The sequence below is a fragment of the Varanus komodoensis genome, unplaced genomic scaffold (genome assembly GCF_004798865.1).
Source record: "Varanus komodoensis strain SLA01 unplaced genomic scaffold, ASM479886v1 scaffold24, whole genome shotgun sequence".
Lineage (NCBI taxonomy): Eukaryota > Metazoa > Chordata > Lepidosauria > Squamata > Varanidae > Varanus > Varanus komodoensis.
The window spans coordinates 17,009,072-17,030,003 of NW_025335641.1; the positions used below are offsets into that span (position 1 = coordinate 17,009,072).

Here is a 20,932-nt window from a genome sequence, read left to right on the forward strand (position 1 = left end):
AGGTGGCATCCTAGTTTTCTGGGAGTGCGGGCAATTAAATGGCAAAGGTAATGATTAGAGAGATGGTGGAAGACAATGGAAAGCATCTAAGTCACAGCCCACCTACCCTTTCATGGTGGTGACAGCAAAGAAATCTTACTCCACTATCACTGTTATATCCATGAAAAGTTGGCCAGGTGAGATGCTTTGAATGGTAGGGTGCTTTATATAGCTCGTCCTTGAGATGAATTGGAGGATATCCATTTGCAAGACAGTTCACAGATAAAATCATTTAGGGCTCCTTCGAATGACCTCCATTGTGGATGCATGCAAGCTGCCAAACTCAGGCTTCATGGATCCAAAGCATGGAGTAAGGAGGGGTGAATGTCACCTAGCAGGTCATTTTCAGCCATCTAGATAATGCTCTGGGGATGGGGGAGAAGGAGGGAGTTTGGGGCACTGATGGGAAAAAGGGTAAGTCATTGATGTCTCCCTTTCTCTCTTTCTTATATTTATATCCTACCTTTTTTCCTGTCAAAGAACTCAAGACAGCTTACCTAATTCTCCTGCTCCTTCCAGTTTTATTTTCAACAACAATATGGAGAGCTTCAGCTATGGGCAGTTTATAAATGAAATTAACAGCAACAGCAACCCTGTGAGGGTAGATTGGGCTGAGTGTCTGTGACTGATCCAAAGTCACCCAATGGGCTCAGTGACTGAGTGGGGACTAGAACCCAGATCTCCTGAGTTCCAGTCCCATGGTCTTAATCAATGCACCACATGGCTTTCAAGTCATTGGTGGACTGGACTCGTCCACTCGTCCTCCCACCTGCTCCCTTGTGTGGCCCTTTTCCACGTCTCTGAGACCAGCCACAAAGAGACAGCCCACCACATAGAGGTAGGGGGGTTGTCTTCAGTTCCGAACTCTGAGGTCACAGGACCGTGGAGTGAGGATTTGGGATGATTCTATGGCCCCAGGCAACATAAGGAGGCCGTAGAGTTGTATCTGTCCATACTCTGATTGCACATTGATTATTGGGTGTCTTGTTTCTGTTTTAGGCTGGCTTTTGGCCTGGTTTTTGGGAGTGAAATGGCCTTGTTTATTTGCCCAGATTTAGATAGAGGAAAGCCATGGTTGTTGGTTCAGCTGGACCTCTTAATCATTTAAGAAAACATTGTATATTTCCCTCATCCAGAGTAACATCAAGAACCCCAAACAAATTGCACATCCAACATTACAGAGCCTGTCATATTTAGTTTGGCTCTGATACATTTTGCATTGGAAAAACCATCCACTTATGTCAATCTCCTAAAAAAAACCCATTTTCAGCTGATGTCACATTTTCCATATTAGGAAGGTTTTTTAAAAATTGATACATTATTTTTATTTCAAAGTAGAAATAATCAGAAATATAATACATATAAATGTTTGTTCATATAAAACTGAAATCTGCAACAAACATTCAGAAAGCATAGCATATACAAAAATAAAAAAGAGGGAAAATCTTGTAAGAATAATACCATGCAAGTCAGAATATTATTTCTTTAAAACCCAGCTGTCCTAACATGTAGGATCAAATGTCAACTGAACAATGTTTCTCCACAATTTTGTAAAACATTCAGTGTTCATAACTTATGTTTGTTGGAGTTGAATGAACAGGTGAATTCCTGTGAAAACAGTGACATCCTGAGGCTGATTTTAGACGTGCAAGCTTAAAGTTGATGAGAATCTTGGTACATGGTAATGGATCTGTGAGAGGACAATGGATCTGTCACATGTACCTTAGCTTTATGAACTTTCAGTCATGATCTCGTGATCTTTTATCAGTATCTTAAGATCCAGATAGCCTTAAATATACTCTGCAGGATCACAGTCTATTCTGTTCAATATCAAGGAATGCTCTAATATCTATAATAGGCATTGCACATTGTGTGTCCCATTTCAATACCAGATCTACAACTACCTTTTGCTCATAGAGGCCACCAGCAAGGACTTTTCACCCCACCCCGCTTCTTCTGCCCCCTTCTTCACTGTCCATCACTGTGATCCAAAGAACAAGATATTAGGTGTAGCCAATGTGATTTTTTAAAATTCCTTTGCCTCTTTCACTAGTTTCTAGTTTCATTTTAAAACTGCTTAGTTTAAAAAGTGTGACGTGGTGGAATGTTACTTGAGAAATATGCTTCCTTTGGACATGAAGTACTGGTTGTTCTCAGTGGCAGAGTGGTACATTTGGAATTTATCGTGGCATCTGCAAGGAAAGCCCAAGAATTCAGCCTGCTCACCCTACAAGATAGAGTTCCAGCAGTCTCCGTCTTCACTAGGAGCAGATTTTTTGGAAAGTGAATGCATCTTAAATACCCATTCAAGATCAACCCATCCCCATCCACTTACTTTGTATTATCAAGGGAATAATTTAAAAAATCATTTTTCCTAGGTACTTTAAGAATTACAGTTATATGCACAGGAAACAGGGAAGCCTGAGGATATAATAGTTGATGTCAGTGTCTCCTATAATAATAGTAAAGGGTTAGGGTTTTACTTCTAGGATTAGCCACTACATCATTGGTTGAGTTGTGGATATTTCCCCTTTTAACCAAAAAGTGATAGGTTAGCTAATCTGCACACTGTCTATATTTTTTCATGTTAAAAAATGCAAAAGGTTTTCTTATCTCCTTTGTATTTATCTGAAATTTCATTAAAAATAACAGCCCGATTAAACAAAAATTTAAAGAATACAACTTATGCCATACAATCAAAATACCAAATCTACATACAAACCCCCTCAAAATTCACAGTACACTAAAACTATCCACAACTTTCATCTATTTCACACCATACAGTGGAGGAAACAATTCTTTCAAGGTCTTATTAAAAGAGGTTGCAACTCAGAAGGAAATGCCCATATTTTGTTCTGTTTCAATTTACTGCAAATGCATGGAGACCTTCAACTGGAAGGGTTCAAAAGGACTCTAGGCTACTTCAGTTAAGATTGGATTTGAAGGTCCATTAGAAGAACTTTCTGCTTGGCTAGAACCATCCTTGGGTTTGGAATCATCAACCATTTCCTTATTGTTCATAGTTTCTTGAACTGGAATGCAGAGATCACTTGCAACCGAATGAGCTTCCTCATCTTTCTTTATATCATTCTGAATATCCACTTTGTGTTCTGGGCATTGCGTCTTTTGCAGTTCTCCATTCTGGGAAGGATACATGCTCGCAACAGCATCATATAGAAACTGATAATCTTCCTACATTGGATTCAAACAAAACAGAACAAACAAAAAGGAATTAAAATATATACAAAGTAATTCGTTCATCCCTATGAATGATCTCTGTCTTCTCCCAAGTGGTTTTCTCAAGTGGGAGGGAGATGAAGCATGCAGAAAGGTGCAAGGTGTGCTATCTGGACCTACTAACTCACCACCATCCATTATTCTTAAAACTGTCCTATTCAGACTGACTTGGAAGGAACCCAGGGTTCCTCCTAAGTTTCTTGTGGGTCTCTAAAAGAGAAGTTTAGTAGTTCAGTAAATGTGGACAAGCTACCCTGGAAGAGCACTTGCCCACCATTGTTCACCTGTTCCTCACCTGTAGTACAGCAAAAGCATGACAGGCCCAGGAAGTACCCCCTACATGTGTATGTGCCCTAGAACAGGTGGGATAATCCTTTGCAAATATGAAGGACTTGGTCTAAACTGTGCAGCTGAGGCTTCAAATGCATATGCCTGCAAACTGAGCTCTTCAGCAGAGGTCCCCCCACCCAATGTATGCCCCTCCCCCTGCAAAGCTTAGACAGGGCATTCTTGGTGGTGGCTACAGAATTCCATTCCTGGAGGCAGCTTTTTAGCTTGGTGTCCATTGTTCTCCCCTTTTAACAGAAAGCTAAAACATTCTATTTAGATTTGGAAAGGAACCAACATGATTTTCTTACTGCTTTGCTGATATTACATTCTGTTTTATGTGTTATCTTAATTGTTTGGTTCTTGTATTTTATTGTATTAAGCCATTAATACCACCTTAGATTTTGTGGTATTTTAATAGTGGAATCACATTCATGACTACTCAGAAGTAAGTCATGTTATGTTAAATAGGATTTACTTCTGGGTAAATGTGCATAAGATTGTAGCATAAAGGACGGAGGACAGAAGAAGCTCAATCTCCTGATTTGCAGTAACATTGACAGTATTATTACAGAATAAGGAGGAGGAGGAGGAGGAACCTGAGTAACTTGTAGTATGATTTACTTACAAAGGAAGTAACCATTCCTGGCCTGGCTTTACGAAGAGATTTCACAACTTGGAAAACATCTATTAAACCTTCAGTCTCAGCACTTTCCAGGAGGTGCATCAAGGCACAAAATACTCCTGTTTGCTCAGAACCATCTCTGTAAAATGACATTCCAGGAAATCAACACAGTTAGTATACAGCAGAAATAAGGCCGCAAGTACAGGAGAGCAGGATGCTTCATAGGTTCAACGTTCTATACAGCGAGATTCATGGCATCCAAGTTTACTCATGTGGGAACTCATTACAAGCCATTGTGCAGTGTCAGTGGAGTAACTAGCCTGGGCCTGGACTTCACTGATACGCACCATCTATCTTTGTGCAGAACCCGGACAGAATCACAAAACTGGTTTCCTTCCTCAGGGTATAGTTTTAAAAGTCTTGCTAATTCTTGCTGCATTTCAGATTGCTCTGCAAATCTTTTAAAACACATCAGTGGTTCCCGAGGAAGGAAGCCTCTTTCAGAAGCACATCAGTTTTGTACCATTTTTCTTGGCTCTGAGGAACATTTTCTGAGTCTTGAATTGTCTGTGAAGGACGCTAATAGTGTCTGTGAAGGACACTAGATTATTCAAGATGGTGAAAATCCAAGAAGATTGTGAAGTGCTCTGCAAGGTTCTCTCTGAACTGGGTTAATGGGCAACAAATCAGCAAATGAAGTTCAGTGAAAGAAACTGTACAAAGAAGCAGTTTCTAGAAATAGCACCCTAACTTCAGACCCCTCTGCTATATAGGTGAACTAGTGGCGAATAATCAGGAAAGAGATTTTTGATGAAAATGTCAAATCCATGTGTGACACTGATACAGATGGTCAGTTCCATGCTAAACATTGTTTGGAAATGGATCTATAAAAAGATCTATAAAAAGATGCATCTATAAAAGTGTTATAACATTTTTATCTATACCAGTGATGTAGCCACATTAGGAATATGGATCTGCAGCTGGAAAAAGAGCAGAAAGGTTAACCAAAAGATAAGAAGTTGGAACATCTTTACAGGAAAAATTAATCTGATTACATGACAGGGGGTGCACGATGGAGGTCTATAAAAACAAAGGTACTTCCAGAGGTACTATTTTTTAAAAAATCTTTCAGAAGTATGAAACACTTATTGCAAAGAGAAAATGGTATAATTTCACACCTTCCTTCTTGACTTTCCAGCAGCCTTTGGGTGGATATTGTCAAGAAACAGGCCATTGTACTAGATAAAGCTTTCCTAAGCTGGTGCTTTCCAGAAGTTCTGGATTTCAGCTGTCAACAGTCCTAGCCAGCATTGCTGAAAGCTAGGGATGATGGAAGTAGCAGTCCAAAACATTTGAAGAAGAGTGGTGAGGGAGGATGGGACGGTGACCTATGCCAGGGGTATGCAGAAGGTAGATCTCCAAGTGTTTTCAGTTTCAACTTCCAGAAGCCCCTGTGGGCAAGAATTGCCCGGAGGTGAAGACCAAAACATCAAGAGGTCTATATTGTGCTCACCTCTGATTTAGATGAATCCTTGATTTAACTTGGAAAAGAACATGAGAACACTGACCACAGATTTCTTTGTAGCAACCTTTAAGCAAGACTAATTTATCTTACTACTGATAAATTTAAAGCCAGGAATTTTGAACTTGCAACCAAAAACAAATCTAGGCACAAAACATCTAGAAATATTTCCATAACTGTACCCACCGGCAGTGAATGACAACTGGAAAATTCTGGGTGAACTTGATTGCATTAGCTGTTGGATCTAGTGCTGGAAGCTTATGTTTCAAATTCTGGATCATGTTGACTATTTCTTTGGGGTTTTCTGGGGGACAAAAAGCTTTCCATTTATGGTATTGATACTGAAACACTTCATGGGTCTCTTTCCTCTGCAAGAAACAGATACATCAAGAGATGACAAAGTGGCCCATGCTGATGAGAACCATTTAGAAGAGGAGATTAATGGCACCTACACATAGCAAAATATATATCAGGGAGCCTCTTATGAAGAAGTTGAACTAATTCATTATTTGTCCTTTAAGGAGACAGACAAGAAAAAAACCCTGAACAATGTGTCATTAAAAAGATTAAGTAACGCTAGGTAAAACTGAAGGAACTGCCTTATATCTGTGTAAAAATAACTTTTAATTTCTTCGCTGCACACTTCACATAAAAAAGAGATACTTTTTCTTATTTTAAGGTAGCTCTTAGGTTGGCCAGAAACAACACTGGCAAGGAAATAAATTCATGCACACCTCAGTCTACAAAATTTGGATTAGAGCAGTGGCACCATCACCGTTTTTTATTAAAATTATTTCATTTCATTAGTTTTTAGAGGCAGATAGATGGAAAGGAGAGTAAAAGGAGGAGGAGAGGAGAGAAAACAGGTGGAAAAACTGAAAGAGACATGACCAGCATAATTAAATAAGTCCTGTTTTGAAGACTACTATTAAACAAGGATCTGAAATATTGAATGCTACTGACTGATGCCATACTGAACAATGCCTCTTTCCAACCACTTGCAAATTCTTTTAAATAAACTCTTGTTTGTCTCTCACCCAGGTGGGACATGTCCTTTCTTTGTCCCTCATTGATTGTGGATATGAACATTTCCATGCCACAAGCATCATGCCTAGGTGTCGTCAAAATGCTCCTGCCCTGATCTTAATTTCTCCTTCACAAACTTGAAATAACATCCAGATTTGTTTTACTGTAATATGAACTTATAGCAACAACCAACACACACAACAGAAACCAAAGACAGAATTCAGTCTATAATCCTATGCACACTGAATTCAATGGGGATTGCTTCCATGTAGAGATATATAAGAATGGATTGTACCTCTCTCTCTCTCGCTCAGTCTTTCCTCTTTAAAACAATGCAACAAAATCCAGAGAAATGATGGAGGAGTCAAATATTATTTTACCTTCACATGGGTTAGCTGAAATGTTCGGACAGTGTAACTGGAACAACAGTTGACCTCTTTTAGTTCCACCAGGAAGTCATCATATCGTTTTTGTCCTTCTTCCCAATACTGTGCACAGAGTTCCTATAAATGAAGAAAAGCTATTGTTAGTCCTTTCCAAACTGCTGTGCAGGTAAAATTGAGTGTAAAGTCCAGGTAGGAAGGTATTTGCAAAGAAAAGACTAGCTGGCTTCAAGCTAGCTGTTGAAGAAGATCATCTTAGTAGCCCACTGTTGTTCTCTTTAAAAAGACTGAAATTAATAAAGCACACAAAATATGAAATAACTAAAAAAATTCCAGTCAAAGACCATAAATTCAACATAAATTCAACATGCCTTTAAACACCTGGGCATAGAGGAAACTCTTGACCTGGCATTGAAAATTTGCCAGTGTTGGTGCCAGGTTAGTCTTTCAGTGAGTGGCATTACGCAGTTGGGGGATCCATTTCCTTGCCATCATCCTCTGCATCTTCACCAGAGGTAGCACTTTTAGAGACCCTCAGACATTTTCAAAGTGCATTAGCAGAGCTATTCTGGGAGTATATGCACTGATGCTTGCATGTGCATCATATGCATGGAAATGCACAAGATAATGGTGCCCTTGAAGGGCAAAATGCCTCCAGGTCATTCAGGCTTAAGAGCGGCTGACAACCCCCCCCCCCCCCACCACAACCATTGTAAGACAGCTGTAATAGTACTTCACTATGCATCCAAGGCAAAGTTGAGCTGAAGACACAGCAAGATGAGCAGCGGTGAGCAAAACAGCAGGCAAAGGTCACTCATAGCATATGTGCCAAATGCCTTTTCCCAATGACATATCTCTTGGTTTGTTGCTCCGAATCAGAATCCTCAAATACTTACCTGGGTGTGCATCAAGTAAGCCCCATGTAACACAGTGGGACCTACCCCTGGCTGACCATGCATAGGATCAGGCTGCACATCTTTTTTGATGGATGCATTTTCCATGTTTGGAAATTAGATCTGTGCTTCAGGTTAGAGAAACTGAATGCCAGCATTTCTCTGCAGTTGCTACTTATTATGCTATACGATGATAAAGACTCACTCACTTGAGTATCATCTTTCAACTCAGTTAGCATAACAATAACTTTCACTTTTCTTTGAAACACCATGCTCCAGAAGTCACCAATGGTTTCTGGAAGTGGTCCTTGCGCCGCTATTATTGCAGAGTGAAGCCAGTAACCCTGTAAAAACCAAGCTGAAGTCATTCCAAAGCAGCAGGGATGGGGAGAGACACATTTCACTCAACAGATACTAATTTTAAAGTAAGTTAAGGAAGGGCAAACAACTGCCTGAATTTTCTTCTATATACTTAAGTTCAAATTCAAGGCAAATATTTGGGTTGAAATGTGTATTCATACATGTTTGGACTGGAAAGAGATCAGAAGGAAACAGAGAAGACAACTTGATATAGACTTATTTAGCTCCTGTGATATGAAATCCAAGGAAGGAAAAGGTCATGAAGAAACATGGGATGATCCATCATTTCCACTAGTTGACAAAAGGGGCAGGCACCAAACCTTCACAAGGAGGTGTAGAGCTGAATTCCATTTCAAAGAGACTCTCAGGGTCTGTGTTCTACTAGAAGGCAGGGCTAGAGGGAAATGGCTGTGGACCACAATACTTCGGTATTTTAGTTTAAACCTTTTACTGACAGTAGCTAAGCTTTAAAAGTGGCATTCCAACCTTTGAGAATTGGTGGTGGGGAAGCTGCAAAAATACCTGGAAACCACCAAGTGAGGACAGGGCAGGGTGAAGAAGGACTGGGTCAGGAGAAGGAAGTGTGGCCATCAGAGGATCCAGAGATAAGTGAATGGGATCCCAGGAAGGCAGAATTTGACCCTCAGACCTGGGCTTCTCTACCCACAGTCTACACAATTATTCTTATTGCACCAAAATCAGAAATACTTGTTGCATTGTCCATATCAAATTCATACAGTTATTGTTGTTGTTGTACATTTATATCCCACTTTTTTCCCCTTGTGAGGAGTCCAAGGCTTACAAGGCTGTCCTCCCCTCCATTTTATCCTCACAAAAACAACCTTCTGAGGTTGGCTGAGAATCCACGTTGGGCCCAAAGTCACCCACCGAGCATCAGGAGTATAACATAGGTAAGCACTTTTAAATCCCATTGATTTTAACTGGAAGCTAAACATGTGCTGACTCTCTGAAATCAATAGGAAGGGCCAAAGAGCATTTAATTATGGTTAGATCTTGTACATGTGATTGTGCAACAGAGACATTTGCATGCATACAATTGTACAAAGTATCTGAAAATGATACATCAGCAAAGTATTTCTAAAATATTATACAGACAGCTAGAATCAGTGACCATACAGACACCGAATCACAGCCATTTGGCATTTTAAATCATCCACCTTACCCAATTCCAGACCTTTAGTTTTAGCAGGAAAATCTCCCACCTGCAAACCATTATTTTAACATTACAGCCTGTGTTTTTATTTGGCAAAGAGATAAAAACTGATTCTTTTGTGCTGCCAAAAAATGTAACCTGGATTGAAACTGATTAAAAACAACAATAACCATACTGCATTCTTTCCTCAAAGTATCAGCCTCATATGCTTTTGACTACTACTAAGAAAGTGATCTTGTGTTTGAAATGGCATTGCAGCATAATGCACCCTTTGATTTGTTCCTTAGAAAAATCTAAACAATGCCCAAGAGCCTGTTTCCCTTATTCATAGTGGAAGACACACATTTAGATAACAGCATGTCTCAAAAGACAGTGCCATCCATCAGAGCGGTGAAAATGTCATATGCAAAATACTTCATATACTTTATTAATCTTCTCCTGTATTCCACACTCACCATTAGACATGGGAGTTAAAATTTTCCTTCACCTTGTCATGATGTTATATACTACCCCAGGCTTAGAGTAGAAAGTAGAAAGTAGAGAAAGGGTTATGGTAAATCCCCAAACAAGACATGATCGGATCACAGTTGCCCTCTCTGCCAGGGAAGAACTGCAGGTACAATCTCCTGTCCTCACCTGCTTGGGAGCTTCCCATTGACATCTGGTTGACCACTGGTGCTAGCAGGCTGCTGGCCTAGATGGCCATTTGGCCCATGGGGTTCAGCTGCGAAAGAGGACAGAGCTCCTGCAACTTTAGTGGTTGCTTAGAAGGGAGACTTTCAGTCAATGCAGCTCATCACAGGAGCAGAAATATTCAGGAGCGCTATCTTCTTTCAAGAGCTGAGCTGACTCAGACCAAGGACTGCCCTAGTCCAGCATTCTTATCCCACAAAAGCTAACCAGATGTCCCAAAGGATATCGTACCAGAAGAACATGAGTACAAAAGCATCGTTCAACTCATGTTTCCTAGCAACTGGGATTCAGAGGCATACTGCCTTCAGTCTTGGAGGTAGGTTTGAGCCATATAGCTATCATGAGTAGCACCAATATGTTTATCCCCCATGGATTTGTCAAATTCTCTCTTCGAGTCACCCAAGCCAGCCACCATGGTTTGAATATGGACACCCAGCTTAGGTCTGATCCAGCAGGACTTTTATCTTCCTACAAACATCAGTTATGGGATTGGGGACAGCCTCCAACTTTTCACCTTTCTTGTAAATATAAGAAAATCATTTAGGGTTCTATGGCATATAAAGCATTATATGCATTAAATGGTTTTGAACAGTTACATGAATGTGACTTAAAAGCCAATGAAAAACTGGCAAATTCTCCAAACACACATACAGGTATGTAGGAAGCATTGATGTATCTGTTGGGTTCATCATCACAGTCACTTTCTTCATCAGAAGATCCAGTGGCATCAGTTTCACTCTCTCTGTTCCCCTCGTCTTCATGCTTGAACATGACTCTGTTATAGTCATCTGCACAGCAAGAGGCCAGAACAAAGAAATCTTTAGATACTTTCACAGAGCACCAATCACTGCTCTTTCACAGAACACAAGTGTGCAAAATGTAGTACATCTGCTCATGAAGGCACTACACAATCCAAAAGTGGGGTCCACATCAAAATGCCTATTCACTCAACCATGTTCTCTTTCAGAAAACTCAATTTCAATCATTCTCACACCCAGTTTTCTGCTGCGCTGTCCAATGTTCAGTCAGCAAGCTTTGTCCATATAGCTTTCTAAGTCCTGGTTAAGCTGTTTTGGAGGGCCTTATCTCAGGGTTTAGATTAAATTTTGGATCCCCTAAAGGTTTTTGTGTAAGCCTTCATTTGGCGGTTTTGAGAGGTGCCCACTAGGTTTTCCTTCCAAAGAATCTTTGTGATTCTGTACATCTTACCATTCCCTTAAAACTGTTGATGTATCCCTCTAGGTGATGCTGTGGCAGTTGCTTACATAAGGACATCAGAAAAGCCATGCTGGATCAGACCAAAGGTTCATCTAGTCCAGCACTGCATTCAGCTGGTAGCAAACCAGCTGAGCACAGAATCCTTCAAGCAGGATGGGTGCAAGACTTCCTCCTGCCTAAGCTCTTCAGCAACTGGTATATTCAGCCATGCCACCTCCAGTAAAGGAGCTAGCCCTTAGCCATCAAGGCTAGTAGCCACTGATGGCCTCCTTCCCCATGAATCTGCCCAAGCCCCTTTTAAAGCCATTCAGATTTGCAGCCACTTCCATAGTTCAACTCTATGTTGTGTGAAAAAGTACTTCTTGTCCTAAACCTTCATGGGAAGACCCCAGGTTCAAGTGTTCTGGGAAAGGGAGGAAAATCTCACCCTCTCCATTTTCTCTGCCCCATGCATAAATTAAACTCTACTATCATGTCTCCCCTTCCTTGCCTCTTTTCTAAACTGAACAGTCCTGGCTGGAAATAAAGGGACCAGTTTTCTATTCATACATGAAACAATCCATGTTGCTTTGTGCTCTTTCCCAGTATTCCCATTCCTTAACCATTACTCCCCCCCCACCCCGCCCACACCTTCTTAAACAACTATGCTGCCCTTTATACCTGCATCTTACTCCTAGCATAGCTACAGGTTGACATGTCTCTCTCCTCCCCATTACAAATCTTGAGTCCTTGTCCCAACAAAGCTGTTTGCTTGCTTGCCTTCCTTTTGCCACCTCTCCTTGTTTCTCCGAACTGTCAAATTCTGATTTCAAGCTTCTTTGCCTTCTGTGCCATGTGCCCAGTGAAGATCAGCCTCCAAAGCTACTCTTTGTACTCATCTGAAACTTATAGGTGCCTGGATACATTCATATTTTTCCAAACAGAGTTACAAATAGATTCAGGAAAGATCTCACTGGGAACTTGGCACAAAAAGAAAGGTCAAAATGTACACACCTATCCCTATGTTACAGTCCTGATCCAGTTTGGTGGAGGTGTGGGTTGAGTTTTATTTTTACGGACTTGAAGAATATAGAAATACATACACCCACCTAATGCAGCTTTGCCCTAAGAAACAAACATACTATATTAATCCGTGGGAGAAGAAAATGAGCATTGAGGTTGGCTTTGTTGACAAACAGCAGGAAATTATGGACAGACACCCAGCTTTGATATAGCAGCAGAATATGCCAATGGAGTGCTTTAAAAAAGCCAACAAACAAAAAACTAAATGGGATTTGAAGTGTATTTTCTCTTCAATGTATATGTTAAAAAACAAAGAAACTTGTTTCTTGCAATTTAACTCCTCTAATACTCACATGGAATAACAGTAGAACTCCGATTTTTTTGTTTATTTTCATCTCTCTTGCCAACTTTCTGTGACTGCCAGTTCTTGTATGAGGGCAGCCTCTAACAAAAGAGACATTAATGATTAAAGAATGCACTCCAAATACAAGCACTTCATTAAGAGATCCTTGAGCAGAAATACACCTGCATCCTTCACAAATACGTTCTCTTTACTTTATGTACTTTTACTCTGCTATCAGTTTCAAGTCCAGCCAATGCATTCTTAAGAGCAACCTAAAAATGAAAAAAAAAAATACCCAGAAGCCAAGAGTTTTTCCCAGCTTAAAACTAAATAATGAAAACTACTGATCTTTTCTGTTAAGAATGTAAAGACCTAAGGAACTCAATTTACCTGGAATTCAGCTTCCAGCAGAGATGGATCACTGGGAGGATATCTTTTCTTCAGGTGATTAAGCTGCCTATGCAGTTCTGCAATAGTGACCTCCGTTTCACCAAACTGCAGGTATTCAACCAAAGCTTGATGGATCAAGATGTACTGTGCCTAAAGTTTCCCAGGATTCCAGAATGGGCAGATTGTGGAGAGGAAACAGCAGTTTAAACAAGGATATGTAGTATTCCATAAATATCAAACTGTACAGCAAAATCATACCAAGTCAAATTATTCTGACAGAAACCTTGCTCTGTTTGGTTTCTCAAGGATTCATAGGGCCTACTTCTAAGTAAATGTGCCCCTTTTTCAGAGCTATCTGTGAATAAGTCCCCTTGAATTCCATGGGGTTTCTTTCTGAGTAAGCAGATATGGAATTGGGCAGCAAGGCAAGTGAAACCTCATTGGCCCTCCACAAAACTTGATGTATTTTACAGGTTTGGTTCGGTCTTATTTTGTTTTCTTCCCTTGACCCCCATCATCAACTTGATCTGTAGCAAGATGAAAATAAGTGGATTTTGGATTCTTTTTAATGCCAGTAGCAGTGGCATGAATGGAATAGTGGTATTTTTTTTAAATGCACATCTTGTGATTCATCCAAACAGAATTTTTAATATTGTGTGTTTTAAAATGTGTGTAAACAGGATCATAGTTTTAAAAATGTTTTGTGCAAATGGGAATCATGTTTCCAATATTATTTCAGGCCTTTAAATTAGACTCAGGAGTGCATCCATTCTGTAAGGTTGTGAGAATGCAGTTATCTATTTTAGCCTTGACTTCAGTGCTTTTCCCACCTTCAGTTGAAGCAGAGGGTAAATTGGCAAGATCTTTGTTCAATATGAAATAAGTTCCTGCTGTGCTAAACAAAGTATTGTGTGAAGAGGATGAAACTAACAAGAATGTTTACAATGGGAACAGCAAGTAAGTTGACTTATGAAAGACAACTGATAAAAAATTAAAGTTATGACTACATTTGCACAAATGTAAGGACCCAGAAATTTAAAACCCTGCCCAAATCATCACCACCACCACCGTCTTGTGCAAATTTGAATACTCCAAGAGGATGATGATGAAAAACACAGAACCCAATTTGTATAAACCATGGAACCCAGAAAAACACTGTGCCTGTTTAATTACTGTGTAAAATGAATGAATGAATGAGCATTTCTGGAACCAGAGGAAAAACCTTGCTATAGTCTGCTGCCACTATTTGAACCGAAAACACTGCAAAATCTTGTCAGACTTAAAGAGAACAGCATTTCCCATGTCATACATCTCCCTCCATGATGGAATGCAGTGCTTGACAGAAATAAAGCTTCTTCACACTGATATCAAATAATATAATATCAATGTTCAATATATTCAAAGGCATTTCTTCTTGATCAAAGACAAACATTGGGTAACCTGGGACGTAAGACTTTTAGATTTCCCAAGAGAGAAGCTAAAGAGAAATGAAGAGCCAATTCATATGTTAAATTTCATTTCTAATATCCACATTTAACAGTTCATCTGGGAAGTCTGCTCATATGAGGAGTGTCATCTGTGAGAGCAGCATAACTCAACTGAATGCCCATGATCAAGAAACAGAAGACAGGCATGCCTGTGCAATGAAATTGGCATGCAATATTATGTATGTAAGTATTCAGGTAAGGTATTTCTGGAGCAGTCATGATGCTATAGGACATAAGAGTGACATGGGGGGAAGCCCTTTCCCATGTGCCTGATGCAAGCATGACTGGCTGATCTCTATAACTGAGCAGGCTCATATTTTGGCCAGGGTGACTTATTTTATACAGTTACGTGTATTTTATATTGTTATTTATGTTTTTTAATTAATTAATTTATTTATTTGTAAGCCGCCCGAGGCTTCGGCGAATGGGGCAGCCTAGAAATTTTCTAAATAAATAAATAAATAAATAAATATCAGGACAGGCAGCTTCACAGAGGCACAGTTGCCTTCCGGTGGGTCATACCACTCCAAGGAATACATCAGTGGCTGGGAAACCAGGGAAAGTTGGAGGGCTGATTTCCAGCCTCCCAGCCCAACATAGGCAGAGGCTGCTGCTGCAGTTGCTCACCTGATCCGGTCAAGATGCCCCCAACACGTGGGATGGGAAGTGTCATGGACGTTCACCTGTCCCAGTGCCTAGCCCAACCACTGTGAGAATGGCTCCTTACAAGCTGAATGAGTTGATGAGCTTACCATCTTGGCTATGCAGTCTCCCTACCAGATAGAGCATGTGGATCCTCCGTCTTGATATTTCTCCCAATGTATTCCAAGTGATAAGCCGCCCCGAGGCTCTTCGCGAATGGGGTGGCATAGAAATGTTATAAATAAATAAATGAATAAATAAAGTGATCACTAACTGGATCCTAAGTTCTCTTTGGCCACTCATGCTCAAGAAGCATACCTCCACTTGCACCATAAGACATCGCTGACGTCGTAACTTTACAACATAGCCATAAACATCCACTCTTCCTTCACTCTCCAGTCCTTCCAGCATGGCGTCAATGCCAATGTAGGTTCCAGTGCGCCCAACACCAGCGCTGATGAAGTGGCAACAAAGAAAAGGAGAGAATACAGCTGTCAGCCCAATTGCTGATGTTTACGAGCGTAAGAGATGCAATGTAAATGAAAGACATTGACATTAACTTTTAAGGCTGTCGAAACAGCTGAAGAACATAAGAGTGGGCCATGGGCCCATCTAGTTCATTATTCCATTCACTCAGTGACCCAACGATTGGCTACAACAACTTTCATTGTTTATGAACAAGTTGGAGAGCATTGGTCCCAATACAAGTCCTTTGGAACACACCGTTTACCTCTCTTCACTGGAAGAATCTATCATTTATTCAAACCCTTTCTTTTACGTTCTCTAACCAGTTACTGATCCATAGGAGGACTTGTTCCATGACTGCTAAGTTTGTTCTGGTTTGTTTTTGTGAAAGACTTCATCAAATGCCTTTGGAAGTCTACCTCAACATATTTATAGAACCTCTCACAGAGAAGACTTTACAGAAGCCGTCTTTAGCCTGGTGCTGTCGCTTTATTCTTTTTGGTGTCAGGTGAAGACCTTTTTATTCTCCCAATATTTTAACAGTTAATTGGTTTTATCTTTGATTTTATCATTAATGGTTGGATGCAGTATGTTATGTGCTGTCCGCTGTATGTGGTTGTTGTTGTTGTTGTTTTGTAAGCCATCCAGAGACTTTAGTATAGGATGGCATACAAAAACTTTAAATAAATAAAATAAATAAATCATTCTTCTTCTTCTCCAGGGCTTGTCCTTCTATATGCTCACCTATTTTTTCCTGTAATATTGTTTTCAACCAGGACAGATGTTAAGTTAAATGGTCTGCTATTCCCTGAATTCCTCCCACCCCTTGTACCCCTTCTTAAAAACTAGCATTATGTTGGCATCACAGAATTATCTGACATGTCAGTAAGATCAGCCTCAGTACCAGAGAATTGAAGTGCAGTGTTATACCAGTTCAACACTAGCATCAACCTCTTTTTCTATATGTACTTTAATTTATGACAGTATCTTCTGTCTCTCATAAAACATTTCACTAAGCAAAACAATTATTTTTTGCATCCAAATCCAGATCAGGATCACAATGGAAGAAGAAAACTGCTACAGTATTAAGGTCCCAATCCTTATCAGGACCACTGTGTTTACTCTGGAGTTACTTAAAATGGCTAAGCTGTGTCTTTAAAGGAAGATGTGCTTTGGCCCTAAGCTTCACACAGCAGAAATTCTGAGAAAAGCTTGTCTTATGTTCACCTCTTACCTGCAATGGACCACAATTGGACCACTAAAGAAGTTGCTTAAAGCATTCACTCTATGGCGCAGCTTGAGAAGGAGGTTGGGGTTATCAGGTACTCCGTGGTCTGGCCAGCTTGTAAACTGAAGGTGGGTCACATCTCTTTCTGTTGTCTTTTCTCTTCTCTGGATAAAGGAATGTGTATGTCAATATTTATTGTTGCCATTTTGGTGCAAAAGACAAAAAAATAAATGGTGGAGAAGGCTACCACAAGAGATGATGGAGGAGCTCTGAGTTGACAATGTTTGACCAAAAGGGGAAGAAGGCTGAAAGTTTTCCATACTGGCACACCCCAACCACTAATGTTATGATGACCCTTCCTTAGAAGACTCTCTCAAAGTTATCTTTGTATTATGCCATCCACCTTCTCCCAAAGCAAATATCTACTTAATTTAAGAACAGGCATAGTGGAGTGGCAGTGAGGTATGAACTAAGAAACCTCCAGTTCACATCTCATCGCAACCATGAACCCACTAGGCAAGTCTACCCTCTCCACAATATGGAGATGCTGCTGCTGATGATCATCATCATCATCATTACCAAGCTGTCATGATGAGCTAATGTATGCAGGCATCTCCAGACATCATGTCTGCTTACATTTGTGATATGCAGCTTCTGAATGACGTAGTCAGGACACACTTTGCATTCATTTATCTTGACAATGATGTCTCCATAGGATGCAGTTTCCTCTTCCATGGATGGCCAGTATTTGGCGCACTTGACCTGTCGGAATGAAAGATCATCAAGTGAAAAGAGCTGAAACAGGTTTCATATTCTTCATTATTATATCTGGTTAAATATGCACATATGCATTTATTGCATTTCTATGCCAGCCAATAGCCAAAATTCTCTGGGCAGTTCACGAAAATCAAATACAATTTCTAAAAATAAAATAAAATGCCTGGTTGGGTATAGTTTCCAAATGCAATATTTGTCCAGCAGAAGGGGACAAAACTGTTTTTGCTGTGCAAGTCATCCTAAGAACCATTTGTTACATGGTGGCTAATAAAGATCAACTGTAGTGGTATGCATTACATTTAGAAGATTTGCAGGTAGGTAAAGTAATGCAGCCAAATCTACTTCTGTTTCTTGGTGCTACTGCACACTTTTGTCTTCAGCCTACTTGAGGCAAAAACTCTTTTTTCTGTAGCAGATGGGAGGAGATGGTGAAGGATGAAGCCAAAAGAGGTCCTTTGTGGGTGCTGGCCAGTAGAAGTGTGGTGTGAGGTTTAGCATGGAGAATTATAGGTCCAAGCACGACACAGGAAGGAAGCATATGGGGAAGCAAAGCACATGGAGGAGCAAAGCACAGAAGTCAGAGGCTCCTGGAAAGCTCCATTATGAAAGAATTGCCTTTTTCATGGACAACCCATTTCACCAATTAATGCCCCTGCCTCTAAGATTTCATCCTTCCATCCTTTTCCCTTTAGTGCCCCCACTGGCTCCTTCTCGTTTGTTAGAGAGCTTGAATTGTTGCATTCCGCTTTCCCCATGCTAACATACTTTTCCTAGCTGTCCTTCCAGAACAACTATCTCTTTCACTTCCCTCAAATCCATCCACAAAAGTTCCCCTTTTCTGGCTGCATAGAGTCCTAGAGTCATAGGGCGTGATTTTTTGCTCGTGTCCTAGAGTCATAGGGCATGATTTTTTGCTAGTGTTTTGTTTTCATATTATCTTGTTTTCACATATTTGACATGTGATGATGGTGCATAAATAAATGAATAATTGCACTTTAAATTCTATTAATAATAGCAAGTATAATAATAACAGGCATAATTATTTGTTTCAGAAGAAAATTGTTTTAGCTCATCAGAGCTATTGGGTCCATTAGCTTCCCAAATTTGAGAGTGTGGTAGAGCTGTTCCTTATCCATGTGGTCATTCTCATTCTTTGACTAGATGAGGATACTTTTAATAAGAACATGACAGGACCACAGCTGGATCATCTTGCCTAGCATCCTACCCCCACAGTGGCCAACCAGATGTTCCTGGGAAGCCCAGAAGCAGTGCATGGGGGCAACCGTCCTATCCTTGCCATCCACTCTCCTCTAACAACTAGTACAGGCTATAATGGATCTAATAATGTTTCTCTTAATCTAATGTTTTTAATAATGTAATTTCATGCTTCCACCAATGTGACATGATTTTCAAACAAGAAATATGTGTTTACTAATTTGAATGGTTTATGTTCTAATTTTGGAGTGTGTGTGTGTAATTTTATTAATTCTATGTTCTCTGTTTTGGCTCTATTTATCTCTGTTAACTTATTCACACTCTCCGTTCTTGGTCTTTTGTAGATGTGAGTGTTGTATTGTGCCTTGTATTGTTTTATGTAGTTCCAGATTTTAACATGATGTAAGCCACCCAGAGAACCTATAGTTAGTGGGGCAGAATATAAATTGAATAAATGAGTAAATAAAGCTATAAAGCTTACTAGATCAAGGTTCTTGGCTTTCTACTACCAAGTTTGCTCCACCTCGGTTATGTACAAGTTCCCCACCCCTCAAAGAAATCCATGCACTTTTTTTTGTCACAAAGTACTTTCAAATGCACTGATTGTTTCTTTTCCTTTATCAAATGTACACATTTTTGTGTTTCCCAATGAAAAAGGATATCTGTACACATTTCGCAAAGGTATACAGTCTTATTTGCACATTTTTCAGATGTCCGTGTGCTATCAAATACATTTTTCTTTCATGGAAGGCATCACATGCCCAGGCATTTGTGGAATTCTGAAAACAAATTGTGTCTGTTTCCATGTTCAATTTCGGCAAGTGCAGATCAGGAGAATCTTAGGGAAAAATAAACTCAACAGAACTGATTTCTCATGCATTCCCAGCATTCTCATGCTTCATGGTTTGGTGAAGACCAAGTGAAAGAGTGATAAGTACCACCTACATTAGGAGTGACAACCAATGATGGCAAACCATCTTGATATTTTCTGTGAAAATAATTGATAGTATAGAATTTATAGATAGATGGATGGATGGATAGATAGATAGATAGATAATTCTATTGTAAATTAGAATTACATACTTTTACAATAAAATACTTTTATTGTAAAACCATCCCAAGACATCAGTAGTTGGATGGGTTATAAAAGCTTTAAATAAACGAATGAATGAATGAATTCCATGCATGTTGTTGAGCAAGGGGGGCTTTTTTCTTCCAGATGGCAGTGGGAATACACATGAATCTCCAGAAGAATTTGAGTAAGCTGGTACTTCTAGAACCCACAGTTAATAGCTGGTTTAAAAGTCATACTGCAAAATCACAGGTCCTGTGTATATCACCTCAAATACTTTGTGACAAAGGGTTTTCCCATAAGTAAATGTATGAATTTATAAATCCACTATTCAAAGTTACCAATGGACATTTTAAACTAGCCACAAATAGGTTAGGTGTGCAATCTTCTCTCACCCTGTTCCCTTCCTCGCAACGAGTCACCATGACAACAATGGTTGCCTTTTGCTCCCAGATCATTCTCCAGAAATCATCAGTTGTCTCATCTTTGGGACCTGGCAGAAAAATTACTTTAATCACTTGAAGTATTTTGATGCAAAGATTCGAATGGGCATGGCCCATCCAAAGATAAGTCCTTTTAGCTGTTAATAATTTCAGTTATGCACATGCTTAACTTTCCTCACAAAACTTACAAGTGCTTAATTTCAGCTGGATCAGGGCCTTATTATATGATACAGTAATTTGAATGCCGAAAAAAAGTACAAAAACCAGAAGGGAATGTAATCCTGCATTCCTGCTGTTCTATATAAGGAATAAATTGCAAGCATTTCTCTCTCATTCTACTAGTCTGATATCATCACCATTCATATCCCCCA

General features: G+C 39.8%; 1 protein-coding gene across 4 annotated transcripts in view; it reads right to left on the reverse strand.

The window, feature by feature from the left end:
• Positions 1-1,338: 1,338 nt before the first annotated feature.
• The window catches only part of PTPRC (protein tyrosine phosphatase receptor type C), an 85,545-nt gene continuing 65,951 nt past the window's right edge, over positions 1,339-20,932 (reverse strand). For all 4 annotated transcript variants that reach the window (XM_044432268.1, XM_044432269.1, XM_044432271.1 and 1 more), the window contains 12 exons: positions 20,514-20,611; positions 17,691-17,816; positions 17,061-17,218; positions 15,680-15,815; positions 13,233-13,382; positions 12,853-12,943; positions 10,931-11,067; positions 8,262-8,396; positions 7,157-7,279; positions 5,937-6,118; positions 4,232-4,367; positions 1,339-3,231 (listed from right to left, as the gene is read on the reverse strand). In XM_044432268.1, the coding sequence (XP_044288203.1) occupies positions 2,953-3,231; positions 4,232-4,367; positions 5,937-6,118; positions 7,157-7,279; positions 8,262-8,396; positions 10,931-11,067; positions 12,853-12,943; positions 13,233-13,382; positions 15,680-15,815; positions 17,061-17,218; positions 17,691-17,816; positions 20,514-20,611 (1,751 nt within the window). In that variant the 3' untranslated portion in view covers positions 1,339-2,952. The remainder of the gene's footprint in view (positions 3,232-4,231; positions 4,368-5,936; positions 6,119-7,156; positions 7,280-8,261; positions 8,397-10,930; positions 11,068-12,852; positions 12,944-13,232; positions 13,383-15,679; positions 15,816-17,060; positions 17,219-17,690; positions 17,817-20,513; positions 20,612-20,932) is intronic.